This window comes from Clytia hemisphaerica, unplaced genomic scaffold, assembly GCF_902728285.1.
Source record: "Clytia hemisphaerica strain Z4C2 unplaced genomic scaffold, Clytia hemisphaerica genome assembly, whole genome shotgun sequence".
In the NCBI taxonomy this organism is placed as follows: domain Eukaryota; kingdom Metazoa; phylum Cnidaria; class Hydrozoa; order Leptothecata; family Clytiidae; genus Clytia; species Clytia hemisphaerica.
Window position 1 is genome coordinate 330,145 of NW_027104271.1, and position 16,824 is coordinate 346,968.

General features: G+C 34.5%; 1 protein-coding gene across 1 annotated transcript in view; it reads left to right on the forward strand.

Annotated features, from left to right (window-relative positions):
• LOC136816689 (cilia- and flagella-associated protein 61-like) overlaps positions 1-14,326 on the forward strand; it is an 85,656-nt gene extending 71,330 nt beyond the window's left edge. The window contains exons 39-42 of the mRNA XM_067073017.1: positions 10,854-10,957; positions 12,166-12,256; positions 12,713-12,775; positions 14,088-14,326. Of these exons, the coding sequence (XP_066929118.1) occupies positions 10,854-10,957; positions 12,166-12,256; positions 12,713-12,775; positions 14,088-14,228 (399 nt within the window). The 3' untranslated portion in view covers positions 14,229-14,326. The remainder of the gene's footprint in view (positions 1-10,853; positions 10,958-12,165; positions 12,257-12,712; positions 12,776-14,087) is intronic.
• Positions 14,327-16,824: the final 2,498 nt, after the last annotated feature.

The window sequence follows — 16,824 nt, forward strand, 5'->3', positions numbered from 1 at the left end:
AAATTAAATTCCCTCTGAAAAAAACTTTTTCGGCCATCCGCCAAATTAAATTCCCGCCAAAATTAGTTCCTTTAAGGTATATATTGTTATAAGAAAGCGTGTATCAAATTTAAGCCTCTTGATCGACCTATGTTTAAAAGGAGTCAACTCAAATTTTCTATTTTTAAAAATGTTTGCAAATGTATAATCGTATAGAAAAAGAGACAATGAAAAAACTTCAAACAAAAGAATTTAAATTCAATTAGAAAAGGACATGTATGCAGTGTGTTGATTCAGTGATATGCACCAAGTTGATAAAATTTGAATAGCAAGTTTACTTACATTTTCTGGAGTTATATCTCTTAACGTTTGACAAATCATTTCTGCCAACTTTTGCATACCAATCTTTATCCATTTGAAAGGGTAATTCAAATTCTTCAGGTGGTTCTTTCCTCTTGTGTGGATAAAAATTTATGATAGGTGTCTGCCCGGGAGAACTATCAAAAGATTGACATTCTGATAGATGTTCTCTTCTTTTAATCAAAGGTACAAAATGATTTGCGATAAAATACTTTACATCTTGGTCACAATTGTTTGTACTGCTCCAAAGTATAGTTAACTGTTTTTCCGACCTTTCTATTCGCGGTAAAACTAAGCCCTGGTACAACAAAAGTAAATTGAAATTTTGATTTGGATAAATCAACTTTATGGGGTATCCAATCACAGACGATAAAGCCGCAATTTGTAAAATACCACAAAATTGTCCATTAAATGATGTTTTCGTCATTTCCGCTTCCAAAGCCTTTTGAAATCCTTGTTGCTCAAAAATCTTTGATGATGTTTTTGAAAAACAAACAACATCATACAATGCTTCCACTTTATAATAAGATTTCCCGTCGACGGTTTTTATTTGCTGATTGAGAAAATCATGATCAGCATAAAAATACAAGTTCAATACAAGTTCCAGACAAGTTCGAAGTCTTAATTCTTCGGAAATCGATTCATCTCCAACCAACATAATACTTGCACAGTTAAAAAGGCAGTTACCATCCCCTGTCGTCCTTAGAGCGATTTCATTTTCACATGATTGGATATCTAAACAAAATGAAGATAAAAGAATAAAGTATATGCTGAGCATAGACAATATACAATAGATAAAGAACCAGGACCCTTAAAAATGAACTAAAATATTATATATCAAAATGATATCTAATAACTCTCCTCCATTGATTATAGCCTACCTTTGTTGTATCCAAGCCTGAAAACGCTCTCCTTCTTAGATACTTAAAACTTTTACTTTCATTTTATTTATAAAAAGATCTTTATAAGAAAAGCAAAAAGTAAAAGCATGTCATTGTTTGTACAGGGATTATCGAGGATACCAATTTTGTCCGCAGTTTCTGATTGGTAAATTTTTTATTGTTATGATTTGATAAACAAAAGTGATGACGTCAAACAGAACTATTTTTCTAAGTGGTGGCGCGAGTTTTGAATTGTTTTCAAAAGTTTACTCGGCTTTTTCTAATTACAAGCTCTTTCGTATTTTATATTTTAAGAATTCCAGAGAAGAAATCACATGGTCTTTTTAAGGATTCTAAGATTATGAAATGTCAAAAATTATAATTGACCAATTAAAAATCCAGTAAAACGATACTCTTAGGTTCCAAATAAACGGGGGGGTTCGAATAAACGGGGGGGGGGGGTTGGAAAATTTTCTAGATTTTAATAAACGGGGGGGACCTAATTGCCGGGGGGGTTGGAAATTGTACTTCTGAAACCCAAAAATAAGGTAAAAATAGGCTAAAATCACGCTATTTAGAGCAAAATAAGAGGTCTTCTCTTTGACAGCTGAAAATATTCTTAGAGATTAATAAACGGGGGGGTCCTAATAAGGTCCGGGGGGGTTGGAAAATTTTCGAAAAATTAACAAGCGGGGGGGGCCCGTTTATTTGGAACCTAAGAGTACGCGCCTGCTTCCAATGATATGAGTTACCATATAATATCGCGTAGGCGTTTTGTACAATAAAAAAGTTTTTGCTTAAGAAAATGTTTGCATAAAAAGGCTTACCTGGGATAAGATTTGTTGACATTTTATCTTCAGGAAAATTCGAGAGATCATTATTCAGTACCAGTTTGCATTGGAAGACTTCATTGTCTCCGACTTCTTTTATGAGATGAGTGGAAAAGTCTACAAAAGCTTCGAAGTCTGTAGAAAGAGTTTTCAATGTTTTTAAATATTCTTTAAACATTTCTTTGTTCTATAACTATAAAGAAAATAAATAAATTTCGCTTATGAAAACGTGAAAACTGAGAAAACGTGAGCTCCTTATTTTTTTTAGGCTAGTCTCCATACTGTATTCAATTTCAATTCTATTGTTGACAAAATTAAAATTTCAGATTGATCTAAAAAGAAAACCTTGAAACAGTCTGATATATTTCTAGTATCAGATAATGACGGAAGTTGATGAAAAAAAAAATTATCATAAATAAAAAACTGAAGAAAATAACTAAGTTATATATTTATTACATTATGTTACCACTAAAGCTGCATATAATTTTTTTACAGTGTTTAGATCTTTCCAAGGAAACTTTTTCCAATTTAAGGATTTTTAGGTTAGTTAATCGCAACTTTGTGACCACACGTTTTTTTATGAGAACATTCAAATTCGAAGAAGCCTTCTATGTTCTTAACTTTTTTGGTTTCAAGCCTTAAAATGTTCTTAATTATTCTTTTAATTTAAGTCTCAAAAATTTACGCACAGGGGACTTAATTGTCTCTAAACGCGATTTTCCTAAATTATTAAGTCAATTGGCTTAACAACCTCTTTACTTTTTATTGAAACATGTGTACATAATAAAAAACAAACAAATTTTCTTATTTCTTTACTCTTGACCTCTCGAAGCCTGATGTTCTTTAAAAAAAAGTGTACTTGGAATGCAAAGCCATTGCAGCTTTTGTTAAAAAGTCATTACTGCTGCGTAATTGCCCTCTACGTCACTTTTTTATCCAATCAGATTCCCTATCAGATTTCAGCATTTTTTAATTACAGACTTCGGCCCTCTCGCTCGGGTAATAATTATGTGTAATCAGTAGACAAACTTGCCTATATTAGAACTCCACAGATTTTTTGATCATAGGTACTGTGCTGTGTGGGAAAAAAGCGGGATCTTCTGGTACAGGCAATAGACTAACCAGAGAAATCTGAATTAACATTGATTGACCGCAAAACCAAACAAAACAAAACAAAACATAATACATAATACATAATACACAACAACATGAAAAACTTTTAATCATCACCAGAATCCCTCGAATCGCTTTCATCCCTCGAGCCGCCTGCATCCCTCGAATCGCTTCCATCACTCGAATCGCTTCCATCACTCGAGTCGCTTCCATCACTTAAAAGACTAAATTTCACAACTTTTTGTTCTTCCTCTTCATCAAGTTCAGCAATCACGATTTCTGGTGCATTATGGATATTGCTATCAAGCAACTTTGATTCTAATGTTTTGAGACTTTTTCGTAATGCGTCTTGTACTTTTTTTAATTCTGTATATTTCAAATCAAGTAGGCTACGCTTCTTTTTGACAGAAAATTGGATTTTTTCTTTTTCTAGTTTTTTCGTCTCGTTTCTAAAAGATGACAACAACTCTTGTATCTCCATATCAATTTTGTTTAGATCGTCTTTCTTCTGTAACATGCTTTGAAGATTTTTATCAATGTTTTTAAAGGATAAATCTTTCCTCTGCTCTTCATTGATTTTAATTTTAATTTCTTTCACACTTTGTTCCAAGTGAGAACATTTCTCTAGAGTCCACGACGAGTTGATCAACCCTGTTATGGCGTGTTTCGACCAATTGTGATATTTGGGAGTGTTTATTATGGCAGTTGCCTTTTTGTTCCAAAACCTACGCCGTTGAATTTCGATAAAACTAACATTATTATCACTAAGCTCTTTTGTGTCAAAAAATTTTATGCCTTTCAATTTGAAAGTTGATGCAGATGACTGCTTATTCTGTGATAAAAAAGTTTGTTTTTTGGAGGAGTTGGGAGAAGGCGATGTAAAAAATTCGTTTATTTTAGTTTTTTTCGCCGTTTTTGTCCTATCGTTGTATCCGTCGTTTTTTCGCTTCTGCCCTAAGACTTCCAAAAAACTTTTTGTCGTGCAAATATTTTCATCGCCAGATATATCTTTTTCAAAAGTGACATCTTCATTTTGATCAGATTGATTTATGTTTGTCGACTCGAGGACTGGTGTCGTAGAAATCGAAGAAAGACTGGATGTTATGGTAGAAGAGAACACATCAAGATTCTCCTCTTTATTTCCTTTGATATCAAGGCAGTAGGTTTCAAGGTCAAATAGTTTTTGATCGTGATGTTTTGAAACCATCTGAGTATTTAGGAAACTTTCTTGTTTCAGACCAACTGGCATTTTATTTATAGTGAAAAAGAATTCTTTAGGTAGCAGTTCCGAAATTTGTGAATTCATCTCATGCCTTAAAACATCAAGGTTGCCATAAAATACTTCTTCCTTGACAATAACAAAACCAATTTCCTTTCCCCCATGTTTGAATTTCAACGCGATGTTCATTTTTATCGAATATTCTAAATATAATAAAGCTTTGTAGCGAGGAAAACAGAAAAATCACTCGGAATGATCAAAGAAATTAGAAAATTGTGAATTTATTTTATTTCATAAAATTCCATTGTTTTGAGTATCATATATTTAATCAAAATTTCACAAAATATGAAACGGCGGGAGAAAGACTTTTTTCTCTCGAAGCTGCATGTGAAAAAACCCCTCGAAAGTTTACATATATCCTAATTCTCGTTTTCTCCTAATAAGGCTAGAATTAAAATCTTATTTAAGATAATCTAACCTAATTAGAATATAGAAAAAAAATGAACTTGCATATTAGAAGGACAAGAAAAATCCGCGTCATTTTTACTCTTTCAACTTGTCATTTGTACTATGTATGAAGAGTCTTTCCAACGAAAAACTTGCTTCTTTTTTGGAAAAAATTAAAAGATATGACACTTTTTCTAGAAGTAGCCTAATTTTGCCAGAATACCCAAATTAGGCCAAAAAAGTTTTGTAGACATCTATGCTAACTAGGATATCATATGTAAGTTAGGCCAACATAGCCTGATTTGGAATAGTTCCTGACTGGTAACAGCTTTACAGTTTTATTTTATTTCTACCGCAACGAAATAAAAAAAATTATTTTGAAACTGTGGCTCCCCTCACCCCTAAGTATCCGAGATAAAGCACGACGACACCATAGTCATTATAAAAAACACTGGTCTGGCAATGTATTGTTTTAGCTTTATTGTCAAATTTTCTTTTGTTATAAATAAAAGGCAAGATGCGATTTGCAAACTTTTTGATCACGTTACCAAATTCTCCTCTTGGGATTGGTCTACTTTTCAATCACATGATCAAAAAGTATGCAAAACAAGTCGATTAGCGAACGCAAGCTCTAACTGTTAACAATAGAAATAAACAAAAGCCTTCCAGACCGGGGTTTTTTATAATGACTATGACGACACACATCTCTATAGATCCATAGGATTAGTCCGTGTAGCAAGTTAGAAATTCACGATTTTTCGCTCTAGAAAAATGCACTTTCACCCTCAAATTGTTCTTACTTTTTGGCGGGAAAAATCTTATGTTGAGCAAAAAATTCTACTCGGACGGTTTACGGCATGCATCAATCTGAGCATACTCTCATAACTTAAAAGAAACGTACATATTTGGCTTGGGTGTAAAAAATGAAAGAAACCTGTGACAGGTTGATATTTCAAACAAACAAAAAGATATTAGACTAAAAACTTAATTATGACGTCATCAAAATTAAATTATTACGCCATAGCCATGACGTCATAAAAATTAAAACTTGAATATATGTTCTTGAACTCCAAATCAAATCATGAACCTGAGTAGCAAAAGGTAACAAAGGTTTCAAAAGATACTATATTAGCTTAGTCACAAACATATTTGGTAAAAATATGCTCGAAAAAGAAAAAAACCGTTAATGAAAAATTTTGAGCCTCAGGACTGTTCTTAAATTTTCGGCCATTTTCAGGCTCATTGTTCTTACAAAATTGTGTTTTTATAAAAAAAGAGTGTACGTATACTAATAAATTTTGTATAGGACATCTCATATAATTTTTTGTTGCTCTTGACTTAAATACAACAATAGACTTTATATAATAGATTTTAGATGATAATAGACGATTTTTTGTTTGTCTAGCGCTGCGAATATTAAATTAGATTCGCGAGAAAAATCCAGCCCGATCAAATCTTACATAATTTAAAAAATTATAGAGTACGAGCTAAACTAAAAACAATCATGAATTTTCAAAATGAAGCAACAAAAGGAGAAAAAATATAATTTTGAGCAAAATGGTTGCGCCATTTTGCTCAAAATTATATTCAAAAAGTTGTATCACTAGACACTGCGTAATTCCTCAGATGGTTATTTTCAGAGTTTTAACGTACCGATAGAAAATTCACCATCTATTCAATATCAGGCTAATATATAATGTAACCCTAAAATTGTCCAAAATTCGATATTACTTCTGGTGAAAAGCGAGGCTAAAATTTACACCTCAATAGATCTTTTTCTTTCGAAATGTTCCCTCGGCCGATTTTAATTTTTTTTCAGACTCACCCTGGTGAAATTTTATCTTCCAAACTTCCAAACGAACTTAAACTTTAATCATCTTTAATCAAAGTTTAGTCATGCCTCGAAGCATGACTAAATTTTTTAAGTCATGAGTAAACTTTTTTAGTCGTCAGACGTCAGAGGGGGGCAAAATCTGACTTATCAGACTTATCAGACTATAAATCAGACTCATAAATATCGATCGCACCAAAATTTTCTCACAATATATACCGCTCCCGTAAATTTTCCTGGGAGTATTATTCTTACCGTCAAAGTGAAAGGGGGAAACATCAATACAGTACCCAAATTTCCATAAACAAATTCAATAAAATAAATTTTCTTGTTTAAATTTAAGAATTTTGATTCATAGTCCCACATACATATGCCACACTAGCCTGGGAATCCATGCTATGATTTCTTCTTTGATAAACTGATGGCGAAATGTATAGCATGGTATGGGTTGAGAGTTTGAATTTCTCAGATCCTAATAACGGTTGAAAACATAGCCAATCAAATTTTGTTATTCTTTTACTGGTCACACTTTCTTAGAGAAAGCGCAACTTTTGGAATTTGGTTTTTATTTTAGTAAGTGAGGACAGCGCTAAATTCGAATTTCCCACTGTAAAAAATGTGAGTCCAATATTGGACTCACAGCTCAAACCCGTCTTGTGTACATCAAATTATAAAAAAACACACGACGGGTCTCCTGTCTAATGCCACACACACACACTACTAAACAATAATGATTATGTTTTTTTCCGCGACCTTTTTTATTCCAAAACTCATTTTCGGATGTTTTTGCTCTGAAGATTTTTTTCTTTTGTAATGTTGCGACGCCAACAGTCAATATGTACAAAAAGAGAAACTGCCTTAACAAATAAGTTATGACGTCAGCTAAAGACATTGGCAAAATAAACAATTTTTAGTGTAGTCTACATCACACATTTGATTTTGTGTGAATTTTTGCCTTTGTCTAAAGTATTTTGAAAGAACGGCACATTTCTATTGTAAAACATATATAGTAGGCCTAGTAGAACCTTATTATGTACAGTATGGGAAACATGCTTTCTAAATTTAATTCATCGTTGATACCGACTTTTGGTCCATTCAAACACACTTTACTTTACGATGCCAGTTTTGTAAATTTAGAGGAGTCTTTATAAACGATTTACCTTTTAGATGCGAGATTAGAAAAAAGTACGCTAAAACAAGGATGGAACATTAAAAATAATGTAACCTAAAAGGGGATAACATTTAAATTACCAAATAACCTGGAAATTCCCCCTCTTGAGCTGTACACAACTACTGAAAAATTTTCCAAGCTCTTACCTTTACGACTATACCCTGGAAATTTTTTCAAAGCTTTTCGAACCCTGGAAATTTTTCGAAAGCTTTTCTATACCCTGGAAATTTTTCGAAAGCTGTTCTATACCCTGGAAATATTTCAAAGCTTTTCTATACCCTGGAAATTTTCCGAAAAGATTGTTTATCCCCTGGAAATTTTCTAACGGCAAAAGTCCCTGGAAATTTCTCATAAGATTTTTTTATACCCTGGAAATTTTTGTTACTTCGACTTGACCCCTGGAAAATCAGATATCTGGAAGACGATGCTTACGTGTCTAACCCCCTGGAAAATAGTCTCAATTTTACTGGAACCCCTGGAAATTTTCCAAATACCCCCTGGAAATTTCAATCAAAATACCCCCTGGAAAAGTTCGTCCACCCCTATGTACGGACACAAAATGGAATGGCCCAATACTTGGCACAAAAGGGACATTCACCGGGGTGTTTTGAAACCACAATCGATTTGTAAGTGCTCTAAAGTAGGTTCGAAGGGTAGAGTTTTAACTCTGAGTTTTAACGCTAGACTTAAGACTTAGCACCTTAGGATGTGAGGATCCAAAAGTTTAAAAATGGTCCAGTAGGGCTTGAAATATAGCCTAGAAACCAATAAATCCCTCCCAGATCAAAATAATCGATGAAATCAAGTCGAGGGCCTGAAATTGACATTCTCGCTCGAACTTCAATTTTCGAAAAATGGTAAATTAGCCAAAAGTGCAAATATATTATGGCACGGATTGTAGATCAAATTCCGTAAAATTAATACTGAATTGGAACATAAAAACATGCAGAGGTACTCTGAGTATATTTTTTTGCAAAGAACTGAAGTTAAAACCACTTTAAAAACAAGATTCCAATCAAACAACTTCTCTCTCATGTTCGTGAACTCAAAGATCCAAAATGTAAACAAAAAACATTCGATTTGTGCAAAAAGAGTTATTTTGCAATAGAATGTCTTCATTTAGAGCTCTCTTTTATTCCAAGTTCCAATTATTAAAAAGTAAAGAAGTCAGTTTTGTTATGAAAACACTTTTTTTCGACAAACTTCTATACTTTCTGACAACTCTGACGGCTATTTTGTCTTTTATCGCCTCCGATTTCTCGCCAAACTCCAACAGCACTCCATCGTAGCAGTTGGTTTGAAAAATCTCAAACCAGAAAAGACAATGATAACAGACCCTCTACGGTAATGAATTTTGAAATTAGCCGTAGATATTGGGTTTGTGTATAGACAACACTTGACCAGCTATCGAAGGAGTGTCTACTCCCAGACAGGAAACAGATGTTTTCGGTCCTGGAGTGATAGTGCAGTAATACGAGTGGCCTCGATCGACGTGCCCGATAAGAAGGGAACTTCCCCTTAGAGACACTAGAGTAGTATCTACCAGTGGAAGGAATCTAACGAACTTCACAGATGGGAGAACCCAAACAAGACACCCAAGAAGAGCTAACAGAATCGCTAGTGTAGAGACGAATCCAGGTAATGCAATACGGACGGATTAACCTGTGTGGTCGAAGTATTCATAGCCGGTGAAGCTCTCCAATGCGAAGCAAAGATTGATACAGGATCCCCAGTTACCATGTTCAGTGACAACCTATTGAACCATTCCGATGTCAGCTCGTTCCTTAGCGCTACTAACAAAAAGTTGTTGAAGAGCCTGACTGACCATGAAATTGATTGTTTTGGTAGTCTCATCTTACCTATATCTATTGGGATGGACTCCAAGACACTGTACTCGCAAATTCTTAAATTCGTCTCACTCGCAGAACAACACTTTGTTAGCTCACCAGGCTAGCAGACGTCAATGTTCCTGAATTTATCTCATAAATGTTGCTTCAACCGAATTGTCTATGGCATACACACGCTTTTTAATACGAACCAGTAAATTTTTGCTGAAGCATGGGTCGTTTTTAATTTTTGTGATATTTAGGCTGAAAAATGTTTTTTTTTTCTCTATTTAATCATTGACTTAAAAATGGGCTTATAATCAGTATTTTCTTAGCCGTTTTCGAAATCTGAGGCTTAGATAACTCTTGATTAGTACTTAGCTTTTACCAAAATTCAAAATGATTTTGAAAAGTTGTTCTTATAAATAAGCCTGTAGAGGAATGATAATCTCATCTCGTTTCCATTGTCTTTAATGAAAGTCCAAATCATCAAAAAAAATTTTCATTTTTCTCCTTTCTAAAATCTTATTCGTGTAACTTCCCGGGGGGGGGGGGGTACTTAGGCAAAATGGGTGCTGGGTATGTGCGGACGGTACGGGTCGGTATTTTCACCTTTCAAAGTCTCTCTAAGGGTCGAAACGTAATGTTTCCGGAAACCGTCCGGGTGAGAAAAAAGATTTTCTGACCCGGCCGCAGACTATGGGTTCATTTATATGGTTCATCGTAAAGAAAATAAAGTTGACCGTTAAAGCTATCAAACGCCGTTTGGTTAGATAACCCTGCTTGTAAATCAAGTTTTGTTCGTTTGTAGTTGATGCATTAGTATTCAGGGCTTACTTCATGCTGTTTGTAAATAAAGATTATCTTTAAAGTTCTATTTCAATGATCTTGAGTTATCAAAAATAGCAACGAAAGAAATAATTTTTTCCGGCCGGCCGCACGAGAGCTTTTTTCCTTCACCCGCATTCCGGAAACACTACATTTTTTTATTTTCGCCTAAATGTAGGATTTTTTTTTTGAAATAGAAAAAAAAATTTCAAAAAAGTCTCTCTAAGGATCACCTTTTCGGCAAAAATTAGTCTAAGGTCGGTTTTCGGAGGCCCCGTCCGGACATACCCCTCATCCGCCAACCCTAGTACCCCCTCCCCGGGTTTAGATTTAGCTTTACAAAGCCGGTATTTTTTCTTTACTTTCAGGTCATCCCGTACGCTAACTTGTTGTGTTTGTACGGCCTTCACGAGAAGTACTTGAACAATCTCCTACAACGCCACAGAGAAGGGTTGATCAATGATCTTTACAAGTGAGTTTCCATCTTTACATTACACTATCGTCTCCTTTAACTACACGTTTGTTCTTTTTATAAGAACATCCAAAATTTTCTGAAGCCTTCGGATGTTTTTAATTTTTTGAGTTTTAAGCCTAAAATGTTTTGAACATTTTCTTATTGGCTCTATTTTGTAATTATTTCTGTCCATTTTCCTAAGAATTCGGCTATTTTAGAGTCCCGAAAGCCTTGAAATGTTATTAAATTGTTCTTAATATTTTGGCCATCAAAGCTTTATGTTTGTATATAGTTTGTTCTTATAAAAAACATACGGGTATAGTTGGTTTATGCTTTATAAATGCTAATACTAACTAATACTATATACTGGCTGTGACAGTGCAACGACTTCATGTTCCATTTTGAGGACATTGCATTGTAATTGTAATGTCTTCAGAAGACGCGAGCTAAATAAGGTTGATAACTTTGCGAATCTTCTGACGTCAATTTTTGAACAAGTCAATTTTGACCCTTTTTTTAGAGAACCTAATAACTTTGCGAAAAATTCGTTTCAGACAGTGCCCTGAAATAAGTTAAAGTTTACCCATACAATATTTAAAGTCAATAGCACAATTAGAGCGCTCTACGTTAAAATTTGAAATTTATGGAAACTTTTTTTGGACCACCCGGTACACTATGTGCCACAGTGGATCTACACGTTATCAAAAAAACCATGATTCACTGTCGAGCATTCTCTTTCGTTCAAATCTTCTGTCAGACACTGATACACTCTTTTTTTTTGTAAGAACAATGAGGCTCAAAATGGCCAAAAGAACAACTTAAGAACATTAATAAGAATTTAATAAGAACAGTTTAAGGCCCAAAGTGCCTATAAAAATCAGATCAAATGAGCCTCGTCAAAAACTTACTGGTTCTTATTAAGAAAGAGTATAATCTTAGTTTCCAAATAAACAGGGGGGTTGGAGAATTTTCGAGATTTTAATAAACAGGGGGGGCTAATGGCCGTTGGGGTCGGAAATTGTACTTTAAATATAGGCTAAAGTCAGGCTATTTAGAGCAAAATAAAGGGCCTTCTCTTTGATAGCTGAAAATATTCTTAAAGATTAATAAACGGGGGGGGGGGGGTTCGGAAAATTTTTTTTAGGGGGGCGTTTATTTGGAACCTAAGAGTAATCACACACTCTCTTTCTTTTTTTCATCTTTGATTACTATTTATTTCCTTGCAGATACTTTGAGGAGAGTTGGTGTATGGCCATATATCACGACCGATTCAGAGATTTCCGAAGTGAAGTGCGAGATATCTTTTCCACACCCGACGTAAGTTTATTAAATTTTCATTATAGTAGAAAAATTGGTACTTATGAAAGGAAAGGATTTTAAGAAACTTAAACTCGGGAGTTGGACTCAGAAGGTCAAGGAGGAAGAGTTACTGGCAGTGAAGACATCATTCAAAGGAATATCTGGTTGCAAATAAATTTTTGAGTGGAATGATTTAAGCCTTAATAATGTTTAAACTTTGAAAATGACGAAGAAAACTATGGGAGGAATTTCTTTACCAGAATTTAGAATTTTACAGTTGTTTGAAAACTTTGAACACTACTGGTTTCAAATGTGAATTTTTTTTTGGGAGGGATATAAGCTTTGATTTTAGAAAAGTTAAAAAGTACGAACTACCAACCTTTTGGAACAGACTTTAGTATGAAGTTCTTTTTTAAAAAAGTGAATGGTCATACATTATTTAACCGGAATCACGGTGAGAGTTTTTTCGTCTAGGATGGAAGTACGACGTCGGTGGAAGAAAAGATTCGACAATTGACCATGGATGAAGGTGGCTCGGTAAGCTATCCATCTTCTTCATACCACAGTTGACTCTCTTTAATTCGATATTCATGGAAACATTTCGAATTTGAGAGCGTAATTAAACCACTTCCCAGCTGAGAGGGGAGAATTATTTCAGTTCGAATAATAGAAAGATTCGAATACGGTAGAAGTTCGAATTAAAGAAAGTAGACTGTATTGGTGGGGCTTGGAATTCCCGAGTTATTTCGCATGTGACGTCTTAATTTCAGTTTTTGTGACGTCGTCATTATGACGCCAGAAAATTTTTAGTTTGAGTTTTTTTTAGCTTTTAACTTTTCAAGTTATTTGGTGTTTGTTTACTCGGTTTTATTTTGGGAAAATAACTCGGGAATTCCAGACTCCGTATTGGTGTGTACTCATACGATACAAAGAACAATCCTGAGCTTCAGATTTTGAAAAAAATCATTAAGAAAATGCTGTTTTTAATTCAATAAGTGGATAAAGCAGGCATCATAAGAATATTTTAAGAACATTATTATTCTCGACCAAAATTTACTTGTTCTTATTTTTAAATAAAACTGCGTGTTAATGCCGTTAACTTTTATACAGAAACACCTGGAAATCATTAGACTTTTTCAGCAGTTTATATAAGATATCTTATAAATGTCATGAATATGTTTGTTAGGCTTTAGGGTGTGTCTTCCAAGTATCCCATGGTTGGGTTATATCTCGAAGGTTAACCGAATATTTACCAAAAGTACCAAATGAAACCCTTGTTGCGGCGTTTACTTCAGTTTAGACTGTCGACCCTCTGTCTTTTCATTCCTCGTTTAGTTAAGAAAGTCCGCAGAAAGTCGAATGTTTAAAGTCAATACACCTCTTAAATAAACCCTCGTCGGCGCGGCCAGCTGGTAATGAAAATACATGGGCGGTATCTAAAACACAAGCGTAAAAGCGCTCTTGTGAAAAATAATAGATACCCTTTCATTGGAGTGATATTAGAAGGCTAAAAATTGATTTCACTCCACCGTAGAGGCTCAAGGATAGATCTCATAAGGAATAAAGTTTTGGCGGGAATTTGTTTGGTTTGTTTTACAGGTAGCCTTTAAAGTTGATTTGGGCCTAAAAAATTCCTTATAAATTCATTACCAGTCTCTGCAAAAGCCACCCACGCAGCTCTGGGTTGATAGGTGATACCTCCTTTTGGCGTCAATGTCACATTCAAACTTTTTCAAGCAAGGTTTGAAACTGCCTATTTTCCATCAACTTTATGTCGTCATTGAAGGCAGAAAGTCCCTCGCCTAACTCACAGCTTGTTTATACTAAAAGCCATATTTATTATTTCTAGTTGAAGCAAGAGCAACGAAAACATTTGGAGGACGTTTTTATTGGCACTAGATGTAAAAACACCATTCGAGAAAGATTGAATTCTTTCCTCAATTATAACAAATATCATCTTCCCATGTATGCAAGGCCTGGTATGCTGTAAGAACCTACTAACTAATCACTGGATACTTTTACTGTTTTTAACTTTGAAATAAGAGACACCACAGACAGTTATGAATTGATGAAGGAACTTAGTCCGGTTGATCGCCACAAAGCATTTTACACATAGTATTTTCGAACCCTGAATATTTAAATCGAAGCCTTTGTTTGACAACCCCGATAAACCAAAGATCGTGCTTTCAGTTTATAGTCGGTACGCTAGTATAAATAAGCATTGTCTAAGTCCTTACCCTTTCGAGCATCTCGGTGGAGGGGGCGCCCATCAAAATTTCAGCCAAATCAGACCAGTACGGACTTTTCTGTAAAATACTAACCAAGTTGAAATTTTGCGCAATGTCTTAGAAGGCTATCATTGGTGAAAATTTCAAGTTAAAAGCTCTTGTAGATCCAGAGTTCTGGAAGGTTGTCAGCGTAAATTTTACAGACCGGTCTGAAAAGTACCAAATACTCAATACTCATTCTGGTCTGTAAAATACCAATCAGACAGCTGGCCGAACCAAAATTTTACAATTCATCTTCTACTGTTCGAAATTTCAAGGTCGTAGCATTTTTCAATCTTGAGGTTATAATGGGGGTATCGAACCTCTCTCCCTCCGCTAAGGTGCTTTTCAGATGTTTGGGGAAATAAATGTATAATGAGGAAATTCAAGAAGTTCATTTTTTGACGAGAAAATGATAATATTCATGGGTATTTAACTTTAAAGGGAGTATAAAACGACTGGTGTGAGACATATTTTTAAAATACCATTATTACTGTAAAATAAAGAGATTGTGTAAATATTTTGTTCATAAGATAAATTGATTCATGCTCTAATTGTTCATAAATTATTTTTACCTTATTAATAAGATTGGTCGGTATTTTAAAGTGCCAGCAGATATTCGAGTTCAAGCACTAGGAATTCTTATCCCTGCAAAATACCAATAGAAGGAAGGATTGGAACACTTTCGATGTTTTATTATTATAATGATAGTTTCATTGTACTTATTGTTTCTTAAGCTCGGTTCTCACTGGACGATAAAAAGGCTATAAAAAGTGACAAAAAGTTCCGTCGCTTTCTAGCGTTTATTATCGTTCCTTTTGTTTTCATTTTGAGAAGTCATCGCTTTTTATCGCCCAGTGGGCACCAAGCTTAAAAAGACTTCAAACGGAAATTTTCCATTCCGAACATTCCGAGCGAAATTACTTTTTTAAGGCATTTTTATGGAGAATTTTTAAAGTAAGATAGAATGGACCAGACCATATTTTTCATAAGGGTTCTTAACCCTTTGTGTGCGCTGTTTTTTGAAAAAGTTGAAATTTTTCTAATTTTGATTTAGAAGATGGTTTTGGCACCATTAGAATGATGGGCATTCGGTTTATGCCCCTTTAAATCAAGTGGTCAGGAGCTATGGCCTGAAGTCTGAGACTCAGTATTTTGGCTTGTTTTGGACGCATATGCGCGTCCCTCGTGGTCTAAGGATTAAGTAAAGTTTTACGAAAATATGCAAAAAGCTTCTTTTTTTTGAAAAATTTCTAAACCCAAATTAGCCAATAAGAAAAACTTGGGAGATTGTTCTAGAATTCTCTACATATTGTTCTAAAATTTCTTTCAAATTATCATGGAAACATCACAGATATCTGTAAAGCCCGAAGGGCTAGATTTGCGGCTTTTATCAAAAAGTGAAGCTCATCTTTGGAAGGATTTCCTACCAGAGTCACGTGACTAAAATATGCAATTTCACCGGTTTGAGAGATGTGAAATAGCGTTTGCCGCCTACGTTTTTTGATCTCGCGCTCCGAAAACAATTAAAATGCTAGATCCTATCCCACCGGCACGAAATTTAAAAAGTCAAATTTTTGCTTCACTTTTTTTTGCTGGAGAAAGCTTAAAGTTGCCTATCTAGCCCTTCGGGCTTAGATATCTGTGGGAAACATACTCAGCATTTTTTGACCGTTTAAGAGAAAAAATATATCTTAACGACCCTTTCAATACACCTATAATTAGAAATTTAGAAATATCAGTAAATTTTAATTATAAAAATTCTTGCTTTTGAGCTATTCATTATAAGGAAGTAGATAATTATTGGTTAATTATATTTGATATAATTGTGCGGACAATGGAATGAAATGCTGACCCATCATTTGACGAGGGTATATATTGAGAACTTGCAATGAGTTCCAATCAGAAATTAAATTCACCAAGGAACAACAACACCAACAATTTAAAAAAAGGAAGAAGAAAAACTAACACTCTCAGAAAGGTATACTTTAGCTAAAATGTGTTTTGTCCCACTTCTTAACACTTTGGGCAACAGGGAGACTTAGGAATGGTGTACTCTGTACCAGAGTGTATCTCACGTTTATCGCTTTATAGTAATAAGAAATTTCCCGTACGGAGAACTCTGCGATGTAGTATGATTTATAAATAGCAACACTTCTCTTATCGTCTCCCCTCTCTCACCAACACTCCATCACAGCGGTCGGTTTGAAAAATCTCAAATGAGAAAAGACAATGACAACAGACCCGCTACGGCAATGAATTTTGAAATTAGCCGTAGATACTGGGTCTGTGTACCGACAAGGAATGGTGTAACTTAGC